This window comes from Podarcis vaucheri, assembly GCF_965113315.1.
Source record: "Podarcis vaucheri genome assembly, chromosome: 2".
Lineage (NCBI taxonomy): Eukaryota > Metazoa > Chordata > Lepidosauria > Squamata > Lacertidae > Podarcis > Podarcis vaucheri.
The window spans coordinates 85,768,756-85,788,244 of record NC_138760.1 but is presented as its reverse complement, the minus strand read 5'-3'; the positions used below and the strand labels follow the sequence as shown (position 1 = coordinate 85,788,244).

The 19,489-nt window shown below is 43.3% G+C and overlaps 1 protein-coding gene across 1 annotated transcript in view; it reads left to right on the top strand.

The window, feature by feature from the left end:
- The window catches only part of SUSD3 (sushi domain containing 3), a 48,988-nt gene that overhangs the window by 11,187 nt on the left and 18,312 nt on the right, over positions 1-19,489 (top strand). The window contains exon 2 of the mRNA XM_082210650.1: positions 15,762-15,950. Coding sequence (XP_082066776.1) covers positions 15,762-15,950 — 189 coding nt within the window. The remainder of the gene's footprint in view (positions 1-15,761; positions 15,951-19,489) is intronic.

The following is a 19,489-nucleotide window of genomic DNA, read 5'->3' as shown; positions in this document are numbered from 1 at the left end:
CTCTGGCTGGTCATTTTGCTGCTGCTTACTAGGAGGTACAGAGGGAGGTGGTGGTGAGTCTGGCACAGTGCGAATGCGCCTGCAGAGTCAGTCCAGACTCCTGCCAGTGTGTTTGCACCACATCCACCTCCCTTCTCTCTTTATCTCCTGTTAAGCAGCTGTGATGTGTCCAACCAGAGTCAGCTGAGTGATGGCACCCCACTGCTCGCTAGTGCTCAAAAGTCATATTCTCTCCATCTCTTTGTTTGTTTGTTTTTAAGAATTAGATTAGCTATCTTTTAAGTTTAACATGAGGTTAGAATTGGTACTGAGCAAGTAATCAGACACAATTTGGGTTTGCCTCTCTTGTTTTTTAGGCAGAGGTGCTGATATTGATTGAAAAGGTGAGGGCCATCTCTGCTTTGCTCCATTAACCGAGGAAGTCTGTTAGAACTAATTTGCAGCATTTTGCTTTGCCATTCTTTTCATTACAGTGATAAACAAGCTTAACTTGTGCTTGATCCCTGTCATCTTCCCCTCGTCCCCCAGGGTCAGGGGAGCAAAAGCTTGGGCACGGCAGTTTAATCATTTGTAGGATGTGCAAAGGCTTCCCGGTTATCTTATGCATATTCCTGCCTTGCCAAACAACAGTGTTTGTGCGTTTGCCACAACATTTACCTGCCAAGGTTGGTGTGCGATTTTCAACAGGGTAGGATTACCTGAACGTGCATTGTCCATATTATTTTGGATGATGCTATAATTACGATCCCATCTCATAGGCATAGGGCAGGGCTGATGGGAGCTGAAATGGTATCTGCTTAATTGTACAAGCTTAAATGTACCATATTTTTTGCTCTATAAGACGCACCAGACCACAAGACGCACCTAGTTTTTGGAGGAGGAAAACAAGAAAAAAAATATTCTGAATCTCAGAAGCCAGAACAGCAAGAGGGATCGCTGTGCAGTGAAAGCAGCAATCCCTCTTGCTGTTCTGGCTTCTGTGATAGCTGCACAGCCTGCATTCGCTCCATAAGACGCACACACATTTCCCCTTACTTTTTAGGAGGGAAAAAGTGAGTCTTATAGAGCAAAAAATATGGTATATGATTTGCACAATTATTACATGTACAAGCATTTCATGTAGATGTGGGGGGGGGGGTTCTAGCTGGATGTCCACCTCTGGTCAATACAACTGACTGCCTACATGATTCTGACATGAGCAAACTGTAAACACGAAGGCTCTGTATGCATAGTGCAAAAAGCACCCCCCTACATATTAGTAGTAAGAACAGCCATTCTATGAATAGTGCTAGTGCTGTGGTACTAATAGATCAATCACCACCTCCCAGCCTAACCCACCTCAAAAGGTTGTTGTGAGAATAAATAGAAGGGAAAGAAGAATAATGTACACCATTCTGAACAATTTGGAGGAACTGGCATAGTAAATAAATATGTACAAATGCTCTTGTTCATATTAAAAGATGGAATGGCTGACTAATTGGTCACGATACCCAGTGATGGCTACTGCAGATCATTCAGAAGAACAGACCATAGATTTACTAATTCTCTGCGATGAAAAGTACAGCTCTTGTTACCTTTCCTGTTCTGGTGAAGCTTTTTGGTTTCTGTCATAAAATGAACTGATCCACTCCTGTGCTTCCACTATTTTAATGGTTTTAGTGCAGGAATTCATGTGGCCACCTCCTCTGGGTTCAGTAAAGTACATTTCTGTTCTAGCGGTTCTGTAATGGAGGTCAAAATGGTGTGAAAAGAATGAGCCTCGCTTAGCCTTGAGCTGGGTCAGCTTGAAAATTCAGAAACGAAAAACTGGCTTACATCTTCACCTTCCTCCCACAGAGAACGTTTCCCTCGTCTGGCACGATCCAGTATGACGGACATCATGTCACTCTTGCATGAGCATGGTCATGTTGCCATTGTGAGATTCTGTAGATTCACCATGGGCGTTATTTGGGGTGCTGAACAGCATTCGAATATAATAGCTTCCATGTTGTAAAAAGTTGAAATATAAGGAAGCCCTGTGGAACTCTTTTCTTAGAAAGTGGGCTTGTCAGATTTACTATTTCTCTTCCAGAAAGAAAGAAGCTTGGCTGTTAAGACTGGGATCTTCTGTTGTTTTCATGTCGTACATCTTTTGCAGCTCCAAGGTCTACAGGTTAAAGCAAAACAAATGCAAACTATTAGAAGTTTTCACATTGTGTGTGTTCAGATAATATTTTCTGTTCTTCCTTTTGTCACCTGCCCCAGTAGTGCATACATTAAATCAAGTGTGGGTTACCTGTGACCCTCCAAATATTAAATCATGTGGATGGTGAATCTTTGACCTTCCAGCTCATATCAGCCCCAGCCAGCATGACCAATGGTTAGGGGTGATGGAAGCTGTAGTGCAGCAAGTATTTGGAGGGGCACAGGGACCTCATCCCTGCTGTAAGTTTCTAGATTCTGATTAACAGCTGGCTCTAACTGGCATGGAGGGTGGAATAAATGCATCTGTTGATATTTGTGTTTCATAGAGACAGAACATCCACTTGGTATCAATTGTCGTTTGTCTTTATATTTTCTTTTTCTCCCCAGCACACCCTTTTTCTGTGGCTGAGATTTAGTTTAAGCACAGCACCGTGACAACAAAATATGCCTCTTGCAGGACAGCACAAATTGATGACTATGACAGCTTTTTTTGATAACGTGCCAAGCAGCTAGTAAATGTAATGTTTAAAAATATATACGGTAATCTCCTCTGGACCAAACTGGCTGAGCATGTTCAGTGAGCTACCTGAACATAAACCATGCTCTGGTTTGAAATGCTGGATAATTTATGAAGGTAATGGCTGCTCAAAGAAGGACTGGGAAATGGGCAGCCTTTTCCATACAAATGTCCACACCTCCCTGCTTTGACAGTTCTGAGGGGGAGGTGAAGGATTGTTTTGTCTGCTAATGCTGGTTATACAAAGTGTGTGTGCTGCAACAAAAGGCAGGAAATTCCCTAAAGCTACTGCTGAGATGCTGTCTTGGGCCCTTTCTGCCACTTCAACCCCCATTTAATACTCCTTGTCCCTTCCTGGATTTCAGTATCCTCCAGTTTGGGGTCTGCCGGCCTTCCTCGGACCCTCAGCCATCCTGAGCTGCTCGCCTCTATCCTCTAAACCAACATTGGACAATGGGGCAGCTCTAGACTTGGTCATGCTAAGGGGACACCCAATGAAACGATGACTAATTTAAGGCATATTGATGCCACCCTGTCTCCAGCAAGTCTGGATCCCAAACCCCATGGTTGCAGCTTCCTTTACTACTGAGAAGTTTCCTTCCTTTTCATGGTGAAAATCCGCTATGGTTACCCTTTGTTCTGAATACTGGCGATGTGACCTAGGTGAGTATCATGGATCCTCATGCCTTGACTGAGAGGTGGCATAGAAGAAGGAAGTTGACATACTAGCTGCCTTGCCATTTTTAAAATGCAGCTCAGTGGTAGAGCATGTGCTTTGCCTAGAAAAGGTTCTGGCTTCAGTCATCGGCACTGCCAGGTAGTTTTGAAAAAGATTCCCGGTCCGGAATCAGGGGCACTGCTGCTAGTCAGGATTCCCTGAGCTTAATGGACCAATAGTGCTACTCAGTATGAGGCAGGTTCTTTGGCTCCTATGATATGCATTGTTCCCTTTAGGTACCTTATAGCACTCCTGGGGCTGTGTACACTATGCCTTTATTTAAAGCACACACACCCTCTAAATCCTGGGAACTGTAGTTTCTCCAGCACAGAGCCACAATTCCCAGCACCCTTAATGAACTGCAGTTCCCATAATTTTTTGTATATGCATGATGGAATGATGTGCCTTAAAAGAATGGTATGCATGCAGTGTGTGTGTGTGTGTGTGTGTGTGTGTGTGAGAGAGAGAGAGAGAGAGAGAGAGAGAGAACTCCAGGAGGCCCTGGATGCCTGGGCACCCACAAAATCTTCACTGTGGGTGCCTGGCCTCCACCCACCGCCACTACCTGCTGCTTTACCTCTGGCTCCACGGTGGTGACTTCGCCTTGGGGCTTCTGTTGGGGCCTACTGTGGCCACGGACGTGTGCCCAGGGTGTGCTTGTGGCCTAAGTGGAAGCCTTAGCCTGGTCACTGCAGTGGTGGGAGGGTGTGGGGTGGCGGAACGCCATCTCCATGGGACTGTGGGCACCCATGCTCTGCTGCCCCCTGCCACCGTAGAAGCACATCCGCGACCACAGTGGCCCCCAACATAAGCCCCACGGTGGAGGTAGATGTGATGTCATGTCATCGTGATGTCATGTTGTGCACGTGTGTTGCTGGGCACCCAGAGTCTGGGGACCAAGTCAGTACCTCTGGGGTGTGGGTGTGTACACACACACACATCAAATATGTTTTCCTGTGAAATGAGTGTAGGGCGCTAAGATGTGGCAAGATGTGGGTCTTTGTAATATTTATTTATTGTATGTTCAATATGATACAGTTTGAAAATTGAAGTTAAACACTCTAGTTTTCAATTTATTTCAGTGAGAGAGATTTAAGTGTGCACTTAACTCTTTCATTGAAATCAATGGGAATTCAAAGTGTTTAATTGTAGCTGGATTTTGCTGAGGTTTGTTGTTTGCTAATGGCTTTCTGTGGAATTAAGTAACAAACTTATTAATTAATAATGAATTAATTACACATACAAGAGTTGCACATGCATGCAAACATATTTAGTAATGTGAAGGATTTCTGCCACTTTTGCATTCTGCGCACATAGAACCAAAACTAATGATAGATTCACTGTGAAAAGCCTTGTTTCTCTGTTGAGGCTTGATTCATAACATCAGCAAGATATTTAGATGGAGGTTAAGATTAGAATTTTTATGAGAAAGTTATACATGCCTCACAAATGCATAGACTGGATTTTTTTTTTTTTTGCTTTTTTTGTATTGAGTGCTGTGACACTTTTAATGGAACTCTTTTACGGTTATTGGAAATGTTGAACATTATTTAAACATTATCCCCAGATAACATGTCAGCTTCACTAAGGGCATGGGAAAGTTAACTTTTCTCTTCATTGCTGCTTCCATTCGAAAATATGGGTTGTAGTTAATAGGTACCATTTGGCACTGTCTCCAGAAGTAGCATGGTTGGCTGCACACATTTAACAAATGAGAGGCTATTCATGAGTACAGGTAGAGAATAATGATTAGGGCTGAGCCAAATGTTCTTCTGGTTTGCTTTTTGCCTCAGAAGCAGAAATTTGGGGTGTCTGGCCCTATCCCTGTGTTTAATCTTTAATCCTGCATTTCTTCATGGCTGCTAGTAGCAATTTATGTTTCCATTCTCTTGTGGTGCTTCAGTGCCACTTTATATCTATATTAAAAATAATCAGTTTTATTTCTTCTTGATTGGCATTATCCAATAAACTGGGCTTGCCATATTTCAAAAAGTGAAAATCTGTTTTTGGCCAAAGTTATTGAGCTTTTTCTGCAAAATCTCAAAAACAAAAAAAGTGAGAAGTATTTTGCCTGTTTTTGAGAGCCAGTGTGGTTTAGTGGTTAAGAGTGGGGGACTCATAATCTGGTGAACCGGGCAGTGGCGTAGCGTGGGGGGTGCAGGGGGGGCCGGCCGCACCGGGTGCAACATCTGGGGTTAGGGTTAGGGGGCGCAAATCCACGGGTTTGGGGGTGCAAATCCATGGGTTAGGGGGTGCAAATCCATGGGTTAGGGGGCGCAAATTACTTGCCTTGCCCCGGGTGCTGACAACCCACGCTACGCCACTGGAACCGGGTTCATGTCCCCACTCCTCCACATGCAGCTGCTGGGTGACCATGGGCTAGTCACACTTCTCTGAAGTCTCTCAGCCTCACTCACCTCACAGAGTGTTTGTTGTGGGGGAGGAAGGGAAAAGGAGATTGTCAGCCGCTTTGAGACTCCTTAAGGAGAGTGGATAAAGCGGGATATCAAATCCAAACTCTTCTATCTGGGGGGGAAATTGCGAAAAAAAATCAACACTTCCGATATGGACATTTTTGCCGCTTTTAGATAATTCTGACCAGATGCCATTTTTGATGGCTATGTCTGGAAAATTCTGGATGTATGGCAGCCCTAAATAAACTGGACACTGGATGGTGATGTCTTCGTGCTAGTAATCTAATCAGATTTGGCTATATCCTGATGTCTTTGAGGGCAAATGAAGTAGGGGAAGCACTTCTAATATAGATTACAGGCAATATAGACAATACTAACCAATCAAGGATCACACTGGCCCATTAACGATTTCATTGCCTTTTGCAGTGATCCCTGGGGAAAAAACAGTCCCAAGGGGTGGGGCTCCTGTTTGACACTTGACCATACGAAACTGCCTTATATGAAGTCAGATTGTTTTCTTTGTCCACCCAACCCACTATTGTCTACTCCGATTGGTGCCTTATTCTGCAGGAGCTTAAGGCTCACAATTATAACCTTCCATCATTGGTTAGTTGCTACAGCCCCTTGATCTACTGCCCATTGAATGCAACATCTGCTTCTTTCTGTCCCCTATGAACCACACACACAACTCCTAATCTGCTCTGGAGGCTTGGGGAACCCAAGAGGAGGAAGAGGAAGGTCCACTCTTGTGACATTCAGTACAACCCATGGATGCTCTGTGCACAATCAATGGGTTGCGGTTAGGTTGTGGTCTTCCACCATCATCTCAATGCCCCTGTACATGATGATTGCACACAGTATTTAGTCAACCTCATTGGGCTATTAGACTGTGCTGATATTTGGGGTGGGGAAAATACTTCTGCTTCAAGTCCATGTACTGGTTCTTAGGATGATGAACAAGCAGTCGTGTTCTTCTGTTTCAGAGCTTGTTTTCAGTTCAATCCTTTTTAGACTTTCTGTTTAAAAGCACAGAAATTAAGTGATTCGGTAAATACTTCATCTTTCTACTCTCTATTTACTTTACAGTGGAATGATTGAAAGTATATAACGTGATTAAATTGTCCCCAGTGGCAAAGGAAGAAAACTCAAGAGTTAGCAACTAGTGATATATGTTAATTGCAAAAGAAATGAATGAAAGAATGGGCACTTTACATCTCTTCTGTGAGTAATTCAGATTTGCAGATGGCATTGCACAGAAGCATAATTGTTCCGACAATACCCGTTGCAGCCTATTCTTAACTAGAAAATAACAGTCAAGATGTAACTCTATAACACCTTTTGGATTTCCTTTAATTAGACCATCTTTATAATTATCTGAGGTGTTTTATTATAAGTCAGTTTTTCTATGCTGTTGATGGATGTTTTGATGCATTTGGAGGTTTTCATCTTTAAATAGACTAATTTGGCTGTTTTTTTCTTCTTCAAACGGTTGAATTCAGCAAAGGAAGGACAGAAAGATTCAGTTTCCATGCTGCTCCATGACAGAGAACAACATCTTATTGAACATCTGGCTTCGATGTACATAATAAAACTTAGCAGCTGGAAGGAACAAACCCACTCCTCAGAAAGTAACATAAAAGACACAGGAAAGAATCTCCCTGTTAAGATTCCACATACTCTGACAAGGGAAGATGCACTAGTCTCTCTTTCAGTTGAAATACTGAAAATTTCTAAGGAGAGTCTTAGCTCATAATGGGCTAACAATACAGAAGCACAGATTTCACCTGAACATTGGGAGAAACTTCTAGAGCAGGGAGGGTAGGGCTTTCTTTTCAGCCTGAACGCCACAGGACCTTCTAGGCAATCTTCTGGGGTCACATGGGCAGGGCCAGAAGCCAAAGTGGTTGGAGCAACAAATACTAATTTACTCACACAGCCCTCACTACCCTTTCTTCCAGTCAAGCAAGACGCATTAACGGAGTTCAAGGACACATTCTAGACAGGCAGAAACACTCAAGGATGGAGCAAAGCAGGAATGGTGAGGGATGTAGCCTGAGGGTAGTTCAGAGGGCCACACAGAGAGGCCTGGAGGGCCACATGGGCTTGAGGTTTTCCAGACCCATTTTTGTTTTTGAAGGGGCAGGCTCTTTCAAAATGACACCAATTACCTCCTAGAGTGGTAGTGGGTTCAGACTTGCTGGAAGTCTTCAAGCAAAAGTTGGGTCAGCCATCTGATGGGATTCCTCTAACTCTGGATTTTCTGCATCAGTTGTGGACTTAGACCAGGCATAGGCAAACTCAGCCATCCAGATGTTTTGAGACTACAATTCCTATAATCTCTGACCGCTGGTCCTGTTAGCTAGGGATGATGGGAGTTGTAGTCCCAAAACACCAGGAGGGCCGAGTTTGCCTATGCGTGACTTAGCCTAAGTAACCTACAGGAACCAAAGATTTTGGCTGTTTACACCAATTACATTTTATTCTAGAGTCAATGGAAACTGGGCACTCCTTTTTTCTACCTAGTCCACTCATGTAATCTAGAGATCTACTGCATATTTTTTGGCCCCCAAAAGCACTTCTTGAGAAACTGTTTTCATTCTGACTGACTCTGCATTACCCCACAATGCATCCATTGCATTGAAAACAGATGTAGGCAGTACTGGCAATAGAGATGTGTGTATGAGTGTCCACTCCTATCCAATGATGTTGTGAATGGGCATCTCCCAAGTCTGCAGTTGCCACTCTTTCTTCATTCCCCATGTGCAGGGTGGGAAAGGCATGGGGAGGATTTTCAAATGCCGGTCAAGAAACCATACCCACCCTTGTGGAAGGCAGTCTCTAGAATCCATCCACATTGAAAACAGCATGTTGAGGACAAGTGTGAATGCGTCGGGGTTGAGAAAAAAACAAATAAATACATTTTTGTGCTACAAAATAGTTAGTGTGTACGCAGCCTCTGTGTTGTGGATGTGAAATTGAGATTTCCCTGTTGTAGTAAATTGTCTTGAGAGGATAACTTTTTAATTATTTGCTCAGACGTATAGCCTACCTAACACCTGCTGGTTCAGCTGGATAACATTTCCTCATAATGCTCGATGTGATTTGAGGATTATCTGCATAGATACAATGTATTTGCTATGGTTGAAGAACAATATGAAACTGTGCTATTGCGTGAAATTGTGTTTATGCCAACAGCAGTAGAACCCAGTGAAATTAGGAGTGCCTGGTGAATAACATCTCCCGTAAGGGGCTATGCTAGCTGGGCATGTACCCTTTTAGCTGTGGTGAATCCTAGGAGTCAGCTAATTATTTGAGGTTGCACAAGCAAATAAGGTCGCCCCTATCACCTTTATCCATGAAGACCATGCAATTTGTGCGGCTCAATGGTGGCGTAATATATTGTCTGTTTATTTCAGCTGTTTTTATGCCACAGGGGCACAAGGGTTTCTAAGCGGTGTTCAGAAGGGTTACATAAAGCATACGGTGGATAAAACCAATTTAAAAGTACTGTAATAATAAAATAAAAAAGGCAACCCTGTTTAGGGAAGTTTTTAATGTGTGACATTTTAATGTATTTTTAATCTTTGTTGGAAGCTGCTCAGAGTGGCTGGGGAAACCCAGCCAGATGGGCGGGGCAAAAATAATAAATTATTATTATTATTATTATTATTATTATTATTATTATTATTATTATTATTATTATCTTCCTTAAAATGCCTGCTGAAATGGAAAGGATTTGATGAAGCACCTGAAGTTTGACAGGGAGCAGGCCTGTCTGATCTCAACCAGGAGATCAAAAATGAAGGGGAAATGTGTGTGCATCCTATGGGGCGAATGCAGGCTTTCGCTGAAGCCTGGAGAGCAAGAGGGGTCGGGGCGCACTGAGCCCTCTCGCTCTCCAGGCTTCAGGAAGACATCCGCAAGCCTTGGGAGCCCGTGTGAGTTCCCGCCAGGCTCCCCCGGCTTGCACAGCGCTGCCTCTTATCCCGAAGCCCCGGTGCACTGAGCAGTCGCGCCGGGGCTTCGGGTAGCTCTGCGCAAGCTGCAGGAGGGCTTGCGGAGAGCAGCCTGTTCTGGGGGCTAGGGTCAGGGGAAGCTCAGGCTTCCCCTGCCCCAGCCTCGCGCCTTGGGGGAAAAATAATTTCCCCCCCTTATTTCCCCCCAAAAAACTAGGTGCGCCTTATGGGCCGGTGCGCCCTATGGGGTGAAAAATACGGTAATTAGGATTTTAATTAGTGTTATTCTTCCATTAATTGCCCATCTTTTAAAGGAATTTTCCATTTGTCTTTTTCTGTCCCTTTTTTTGTTGGTACCATACAAATGTTTTATAGGTAGGTATTGTGAAATTGCTCTCCCGTCTTTTGTTTCCTCATCAAGAAAGCTAAATCCACAGCTTACCAGCAGCGAAGCCATATGGTAAGTGTTTCTAAGAAGTGCTCCAACTATGCAAATCATATAGGCATTGCAGAGGATGAGATTATGTTTTCAGCTCATTTAAGTCCTGGTAGATTACATTTGTTCATTTTTCAGTATCTGGGATATATATGGCATTCCCCCTAAAATTCTGCTCATTCTTAACTTTTCCTTCTTTGTGTATATAAAATTCACATATATAACTTATAATCTATTGATTTGAAAAATGTACATGGCACTTTTCAGATTAAAATAAAACTTTTTCTAGATTTTTTAAAAATGAAGTTTTAGAGCAGCTAATAAAATCTGAAATGTAAGTACAACATTATAATATAAAACATTACAAAATCTTTAGCAGCGGAGATTAAAACAAGAACAGCGAGTCTTATTCAAACTTTAAAAAAGGTATTTAAGGCAAAAATTTTTTTATCAAAGTCTATGCCAGGCAAGTCTCAGGGAGAACATTCCGGAGGTGTGGTGCCACAACTGTAAAGACCCTGCCAAAGGTCACATTTATGTTTAAAGGTGGGGAGATCCAGGGGAGATTTAAGTGAAAGAAGGGGATTGTTAAAGTAACCTGGCCTCAAGCTCAAAACTTTTGAAATCAGTGGTGCTTACTTCTGAATATACATCCATAGGATTGCAACATTAAGGATGTTTACTGTGGTATCTTGAAAGTTTTTTGTATAAAACTGTAGGGTGGAATTCAGCATAGCGCTAAGGAGACTGTTTCATCAGTGCAAGCATTTCAGCTTGCCCCTTATTGCAGGCTAATTGTATCTGGCCCCTTATATTCTAAAGTGGCCTTTTTGGATGCAAATGAATGTGGGGGGGGGAATCACAAAGCAAGTTTAAGCACACCCTAAGTGTCAATTCAACCTTCACACTAGAATAAGCTTAGGCTTGTGTTAACAGACAAAGCAAAGTTTGCTGGTTTTTCAGACTATGACCAAGAATATGTAATCATTTAAGACTAATGAGCAACCATAAAATGTGAGCCTTTATGGAAAACTGATTCTGTCCAATGACTCTCCTTAGCAAACGTTTTGTAAAATGATTTTCTCATTACCCAGCTAAAGCAGCCAGAGGTTAAAAACACCCCCCCCATCACATGTTATGACAGGACCCAAGGATTTGCCTCCTAGTATTTCCTTTCTTGAAATACAAAACATGGGCAGATGCCAGTTCATTTGGAAGAGCAAATGGTGATGGGGATAGTTAATCCTTTCTTCCCATCATGTGCTCCTGTTCAAATTTGCGCCTGGTAGCATTTCAGTGAAAAATAAATTTGAGCATAACGTGAGATTCCGATGCAAAAGATATGCTGATGTAGCATTCGGTATATACCTTCCAATATGTCACAGGTGAAAATGGGGAGATCCTTGTGACACCCCACTTCCCAAGGATCACTGCCCAGGCTACCTTCTCTCCTTCCTGGCTTTCCTTTCTCTATTCAGTCTTCATTCTCTTTGCAGTTCTCTGTGTTCCACCAAAGAAAACCCAGGAAGGTGTTAAAGAGATACTTGGAAAAACACATTTTCTACCATATGTGATCAGTATTCAAGACAGCTGCTCTGTGTGTGTGTGTGTGTGTGTGTGTGTGTGTGTGTATGCCTGTGTAAGTCTGGCTGTGCACTGCATGGTGCCTTGGTATTCACACATGCCCATTGGCCTACATGTGAGCTGAAGCCAAAATGTCTTCATTCACCGACTCGGATATATAACTTCTAGAGATGACCCTGGGGAGGAAACCGAAACCTGAAAAATGACAGCTCTTGTGAAGTGCAGACTGAAGATAAAGACAGTGAAAAAGGAAAAAGCTGAGACAGTGTTTTACCAGGGACTAATAAATAGGGACAATGCCTGACAAACAGGGATAGTTGGATTCAGGATAACCACAAGGAAGAGGAACTGTACCAGTAAAGAAGAGGGCAAACGAGGCACTGGATTGCATTAAATTTGCTAATTTATATGTATCCAGCGTTTTTTTCTTTGGGGACACAGGGGTACGTGTACCCCCAAACATTTTGTGAATCTAACAGGAGAAAAAACTTTAAAAATTTAGTTTCTTCTCTAGCACGGTGAATCTTCAGTTCTGTTGCTACCCCCGACGGCGGCCTCATTTCCTGTCATGGTGTTTCCTGAGTCTCAGACAGAAGCGAGCATTTAGTGTGTGAAGTAGGAGATGGAATCTAGCATGGTGATTGGTCAGTTTCGTAGTTTCCACTTCTGATGGCAGTTTCATTTCCTTGCCCGGTGTTTCCTGAGTCTCAGACACAAGCAGAGGAATCGGGAAGATGTTAGTGCACACAACCTCATGCTAATGTGGAAGTTACTCTGAGCTGTCAGCTGTGTAATTTACTGTATTTATTTCCCCCGATTTGAAGTACAAAATGGTATTTTCTTGAGTCAAAATGAGAGTACCCCTAAACATTTTTTAAGAAACAAAGCAATGTATGTATCTATGCAAATTTAGAAGCGGTTATTGACAATTAGCAGAAATACAATACCTTTCACCATGGCAAAGAAGATGGAGATATTGATGGGCGACTTCAAGGTCCTTCCCTACTCTCTCATCTTAGGGTCCTTTATCTTTCAGTTGGACCTGGACTAGACAAGCCTTCAGAGAGAAGTCCCTCAAAGAGAGCATTGCCCTCTGTAAAGTAGGACACATGGGCGCCTTCATTGGCGTGTTTGAATCCAACTCAGTCCCAGGGAAGAAACACTGAGTCTGATCAAGGAAGATTCTAAGCTGTCTCTAGATCAGAGCGCTAAGTCACTGGAACACCTTTCAGATAGACGTTTAAATGTTGAGATGCTCTGTTGAACACAGGTATTAAATCTTCAAAAACACACTCTTCGTGACAAATTGGCTCCCCTTTTAATCTAGTCCACACATACAAGTAGTAATGACGTAATACTATTAGGGCAGGAAGGGCCTGTCAGGCAAAGGACACGTAGTTTAATGGGCCATCGACTGACTAGTCCTAAGTACTCTTTGAAGGGATCAGGAGAAGGTAATGTTTGAAAATACATGGCTCAGGAAGAAAAGCCTACAAGCTCAATACTTTTTAATTACTCTACAAATACGACTTCAGGTAAATGACAACAGATAAAAAATCAAGCATGCCACCTCGTGGACATCATTTTCCAGACATTAATTTGCCATTTGACAAGTCATGTTAATATGTTGTGATGAGTGTTGTCTACATTTATCTAAATCAGTACTATTCAAGATTTTCTGCACAGCAATCAGCCCTAGGAAGAACAGTTGGAATCTTTTAATTTCTTTTTGTCCACCCATCTGATTTCCCTCTTTCCCCTCTGTTTGCTCCCCATTCCTCAAATCAATAAAGCTTTCTTTGTTAGGACCAGTCAACATAGTACTTTGTCCTACTCAGCCTGGCTGTGCATTCACATTACAGAAAATGAGAGTGCAGAGAGTGAGGTTCTCTTCAGAACTGACCACCCTGAGTGGCCCCCACCCCACTCCTGTCAGATATAGGCTAACGAAAGGGAATGTGTGTGGCCGATTTATGAAGCTTTTGTTGGTTTGGAGCCAGCAGGTCTGATTCTTGACATCCATGATGTTTCTCAGTTCTTCAGTCTGAACAGTTTCTGAGGATCTGACCTAGAAGAATACTCTTAATTCCTCTTCCTTTCCAGCCTGTCTTAGACTCACACTTTGCTCCCCTTTTTGAGTTTTTGGATTGCCATGTGACGGCTAATCTTGCTTCTTTCATCAGAGATCATATCTCTTGTCACCACTGTCCTCACTGACACCACCCCACCTGTGATTGGAGACTCCTCCTTAGGCTGTGGACTTCTTCATCGTGAAGAAACCTATACAGACACAACCCTACAACTCTTGTGGGACCTCACATTATGTATACACCTGTCCCCCCCCCAATATATATTATATAATGTAGCTTATATTGAACATAGGATCAAGTTCCATCAAAATTCCTAAGATTTCCTTTCATAAACTGGTTGATCCCACTTGTTGTAGCCACCCTCTATAACTCTCTTTTCTTCTTCTTCTTTCAGTAGTATGGTAAACAGCTGTACTGGGAGATTTGATGTAGTGATAAATTCTATCCTGGGTTTCTCCAGCTGAAGTAATGGCCGTGACTGCTGCCAACAGTGTACTTACTAGTGATGCCAAGGACATAGAGTAAGGGGTGGATTGTTGCAGTGGCTGCTCTTTTGGGGCTGGCTGGCAGTGTTGGTGTAAAACTGTTCATGGGAGCAGAACGCTTCTAATTGTATCTTTGAATGCGCTGCACTGCTGTGATCAATTTTACTGATAAGTGTCCTCTAATTAAACGGAACGAGAAGATCACGACTTATTTTAAACTGGGAAATGAGTTGGATGTAATTGTCTAACACTCCTAATGGTTTTCCTGTACCAGTCTTTCATTTTTATTTTGCTGGTGATGAAGATGCTGCTGTTGCAGCTGGAGACTTGAGCACCCTAGTCTTCATAAAAACGGGCCTAATATGTACAGAATGAAAGAGATCGCTATTCAAGTGAATCCCAGAATAGAAGAAAATGCCGCAATACTGCTAAAACCTTTGAAATAAATGCCGTGGTTATACAATTTAGTATTTATACCAAGCACTGCATTCAATTAAACTGAATTACAGCATAATCCTATGCACGTTTTCTCAAAAACATATCCCTGTATGCTCATGATTATTCCCAGGAAACTGTGCATAGGATTGCTGCCATAATCATCCTGTAGCGGTATGTTTAAGACTAGATGCTTTTAGCGCCTGTATTGTTTAGTTGTTTATTTAATTAGTCAATGAAAAGCATGTTAGTATACTTTTTAGCCTTAACATATATACAACAATGTGAAGTGTTTATAAATTGCTTTGTGTCTGAACATGCTTCTAAGAATAAAGCTTTAATTTAGATATGGAAATCCTTGACTTAATGTACCTGGCTTTGTTTTCAGCATGAGATAGGGACCAGGCTTCTTGCTGAAGAAGAGAGGGACCACCATTTATCTTTTTGAGATTGTCAGAGTCTGACAGCTATGCACTTACAATCCAGTTAGCTTGTTTGCTTTTCGTAGCTGAGATCGAGAGCTAGTAAATCTTCTCCCTCATCTCTGATATTCTAATGCTACTACTTAGCATTTATAGAGCACATTTCAAGCATGTAAAGCAGTTCTATGCATCATCTGAGTAATCTTTATTGCCAACTCTGTAATGTAGGGCAGCACATTATCTCCCTATTGCAAATGGGAAACTGAGGCTGAGAGGCTAGCCTCACCCAGTGTTTGTGTGTATTGTATATGTACACGTGTGTGTGCTATTGAGTTGATCTGAACACAGGAATTTTGGGCTTATAGTGCACATGTGTGTCTTCACTGTTCTGCACCAGATATTAATGGCCATTTTAATCTGATGGTAATATGGGAATGGGCTAATGCCAAAGATGTTTCAGGTCTGCTGAAGGTACACGCTGATAAAAGCATAGCAGCTATTTACTCTCTCCTTTTAATAGGACAATGCAGTCGAATATTCCCACCTCACCTTGGCACATCACAGATAATCCATGGCAATGGTACCACTGTTGGCACAGTAATAACATTCCAGTGTTCTGCAGAACACCAGCTGATTGGACAAGGGGTTGTCACATGCATTTGGAAAGGAAACAGCACACAGTGGACAGCAGACATTCCTTCTTGTAAACGTAAGTATTTTCCCCCAACTGATTTGGACAATTCTTTTACCTTATCTTTTCCGAGTTGATCCATAACACTGGCAAAGCTGATGATGGATGTGTATGGAGATAATGAATGATTGTTACTGTATATTTCCGTGTATAAGACGAGCTATATGAGGTTCAAAATTTAGGCTCATCTTATACACGGATAGTGCTGAGGGGGGACGTGCGAATGGTTTTTTGGCACGAACCTGAGATTGTAAGCGATTGGCTGCTTGATTGCTGGGGGGGGGGTGTGTGCCGAAAATCACTCACCCGCCAGAACACAGCACACAACCACTCGCGTCACTTACAATTGCCGCTTGCGTCGCAGAAACCACCTATCAGCTCCCTGATCGCTGCCAGCGGCCACCAATCACGCTCCCGCTTGCTGCAACAAAGGCAGCTGTTTATTGGCTGCCACAGCAGCAAACAGAAGAGCTAATGGCAGTGATCAGGCAGCTGCGAAGCGAGCGATTGTGTGCTGCGTTCTGGTGGGTGAGCGATTTTCGGGGTTCCCCCCCACAACAATCAAGCGGCCAATGCTGAAAATCGCTCACCCACTGGAACAAAGCGCAAGCCGAAGTTTTTAAGCGGTGATTGACCACTTGATTGTTGGGAGGGGGGGCAGATGCCAAAAATCGCACACCTGTCAGAACGGAGTGCGAGCCTGAGATCATAAGCAGCAATTGTATGTGACGCGAGTAGTTGTGTGCTGCATTCTGGCAGGTGAGCCATTTTCAACATCCCCCCCAAATAATCCTCCCCAAAAGCTCAATCCCCCCTATTTTCTAAAATTTGAAGCCCCCAAAATAGATGGAAACATATGGTACTACCATGTGCAAGAATACTTGAGTCACATTCTGATACCACCAGCTACCATCAAAGAAAGGCTTGTGGAGAGCTTTATGAGGGATATAAATGCTTACGCTTGTACTTGTTTCATTTTTGCAACTGTGAGACATGTTCTGTACCCTTTCTCAGAAAACTGCAGGTCTGACCAATCAGGATGATTTTTTATATAACTTGTCTGTGAATAGCTCTCGCTCGCTCTCTTTAATTTAATGCTAGGCTTTTGGGGGGGAAATTGATTCATCTCCTAAAAATATGGATAGTTCTGTAAAGCGCAATTAGGCTACTGCCAGTAGATAGCAGAAAGAAGAGGCTGTCACATTGACAGTGGGCCTTAAATGGCAACAATATTAGCCCCTTTTCACTCTGTGCTTTTTCTTATTTATTACATCAGTGGTAATGGTCCAACTGGGGGAAAAGAGGCTGCAGCCAAGCCATAGGATTTCAGCAAGTTGCTATCAATCCTAAATAGACCGGAAGTGCATCCACATCTAATTTTAAAATGACAAGGGTCTGCGTGGCTTGCCCACTCATCTGAAATTTGCTTGCAAAGCTGAACCACAGTGGCGCATTCCTGGTTAATTGTGTTTCCAATCACAGTAAGATACTGCCAGCAACAGCTGCTCTAAAGAGTATAAAAGCCGTCTTTGGAAGGTGTCTTAATAAGATATTACCTAAATATCTGAGCCCCATGTTAAAGTCTTGACATTCACTTATTCAAATAAATCAATATGCACATTATACTCAGTTCTGTTCCTCCTTTTCTTTGCACTTTCTTTGTGTACCTGTAGATTGTGGGCTGCTTAGGCTGATATCACTATTGAGGGCCAATATGTTCATGGCCCTGGATCTCCCTTCTTACGGTTCTTGAACTTCAAACCACAGCTAGAGTGGACAGCCCATCAAACAGAAGATTCTCATCAGCCCTTCAGAGAGAGGACACCGGGCCACCCTAGTCAGTGGTGAACGAAGGTGTCATGACACCCGGGGTGGAGCATCACTATGTAGGGTGCATGTGCGACGTGTGTGTATGTGCATGCACCGTACGTAGTGACGCCACACATGCGCTGTACATAGCGGTTTGCTGCTGGAGCTGGGATCCTCTGCTTGCGGCTGAAGCCGCGAATGGAGGATCCTCCACATGTGGCTGCGGCGGCGCGATGGCTGCGGCCCCCACGGGGTGCCTTCTTGTCACCCCCCAAAAAACTACCTGGGGCAAACCACCCCACCCCTGTTGTGACGCCACTGACCCTCGTACAAGCCATCAAGTGTGCCTAGTTTTGTGTGCTGACTTTAGCGGATGCAGCAAGTGATATAGCAGAACCAAAGATTATTCACATGTGCCTGATCTAGGTAGATACCTAGATCCAAGCTAGCAGAAAGAAACAGCCCCAGGAATTATTCTACCTTAATGTAATATGTGAAACTGCCAGGAGGATGGCACAGCAGACAATGGCTGCTGCTTACCTGTCTGTGCCTCACAGCTAGCCCTGTTAAATACCACACATGTTCCTTTCTAATATTAGGAGTATCACTTTTCTTATTGTTTGTCTCTTGATCCTTCCTGCTCCCTATTCTTTGGTGTGCTGAAGCATCACAAGTATGTCTACTAATATTGGATTGATGATAGAAAATCTCTTGCACCTCCTTAGACTTGAAAAAGTGTGACCCTGAGCAGCGTTATAGCTTTACTTGCTGGGAAGATGAACCCTGACACTGTTATCCATAAACATAACCCGTTAAATATCAGCTGCCAGGCGAAGTATACAATTAAATTAAAGAGCTGTCCTAACCATTAACTTCTTTAAAGGTTTGCCTCCCATCATTCCCTCCCCCACCCATTTTTTTTGGTAGCTCTAGGATTTGTTAATGTCATTCCTTTAAAAATTCAAATGCATGCATTGTATTGATTCAAGACTGTACAGCATGCGACCCACTTATGTGGTGTCCGACCAAGGGCTTCATAAACATCCTAGTGTCCACACCACCACCACCTCTCTAGGACTGAAAGAATAAAGAAACAATCTAGCACTGAACAGGCTGCAAAGACCTAACCGGTAGGCTGTGTTTGGATTGGTGTGCCACAACAGCGCCCAGGGCCGGCCCTCCCATTAGGCCAAATGAGGCAACTGCTTTAGGCAGCAGGTGCTGTGGGGCAGCAGTGGCAGCTGCCTGCTTCTCCCGAGCCACCTGTCCATTCTGCTCTGTCAGAAGGCAGAGATGTATGTTTGTCATGAACTGCCTACGCTGACTTGCTGCTTCAGGTGTATAGGGGATGCTATCCCATCACCAGTGCTGAAGTAAGATTCAGTTGCCAGTCCAGTCAACTTCTGTTCATGGAAAGACATCTTGCCTTTTGCCTCAGGCAGCAAAATGTCTTGGGCCAGCCCTGGCCATGTCGGTTCTGAATTTGATGGGCAATATTGGAAAATAAGCTATCAGTGCCCTCCTCGCCAAGTACTTTAACTTCCTCTTCTTGCCGCTGTTGCTGATTGGTTGGCCTTTGCTGATTGGTTGGCTGTTGCTGATTGGTTGGCTGTTCCCTCTGGGCCCAATCAGCACTGCCTTCTAGAGGAAGAAGACAAGGTACATGCTCTTTGCTTTCTTGGAGATGGAAGGTGAACACTCGGCAGCAGGAAGAAGGGCAGTAGCACAACCAGGAGACTCCAGGAATT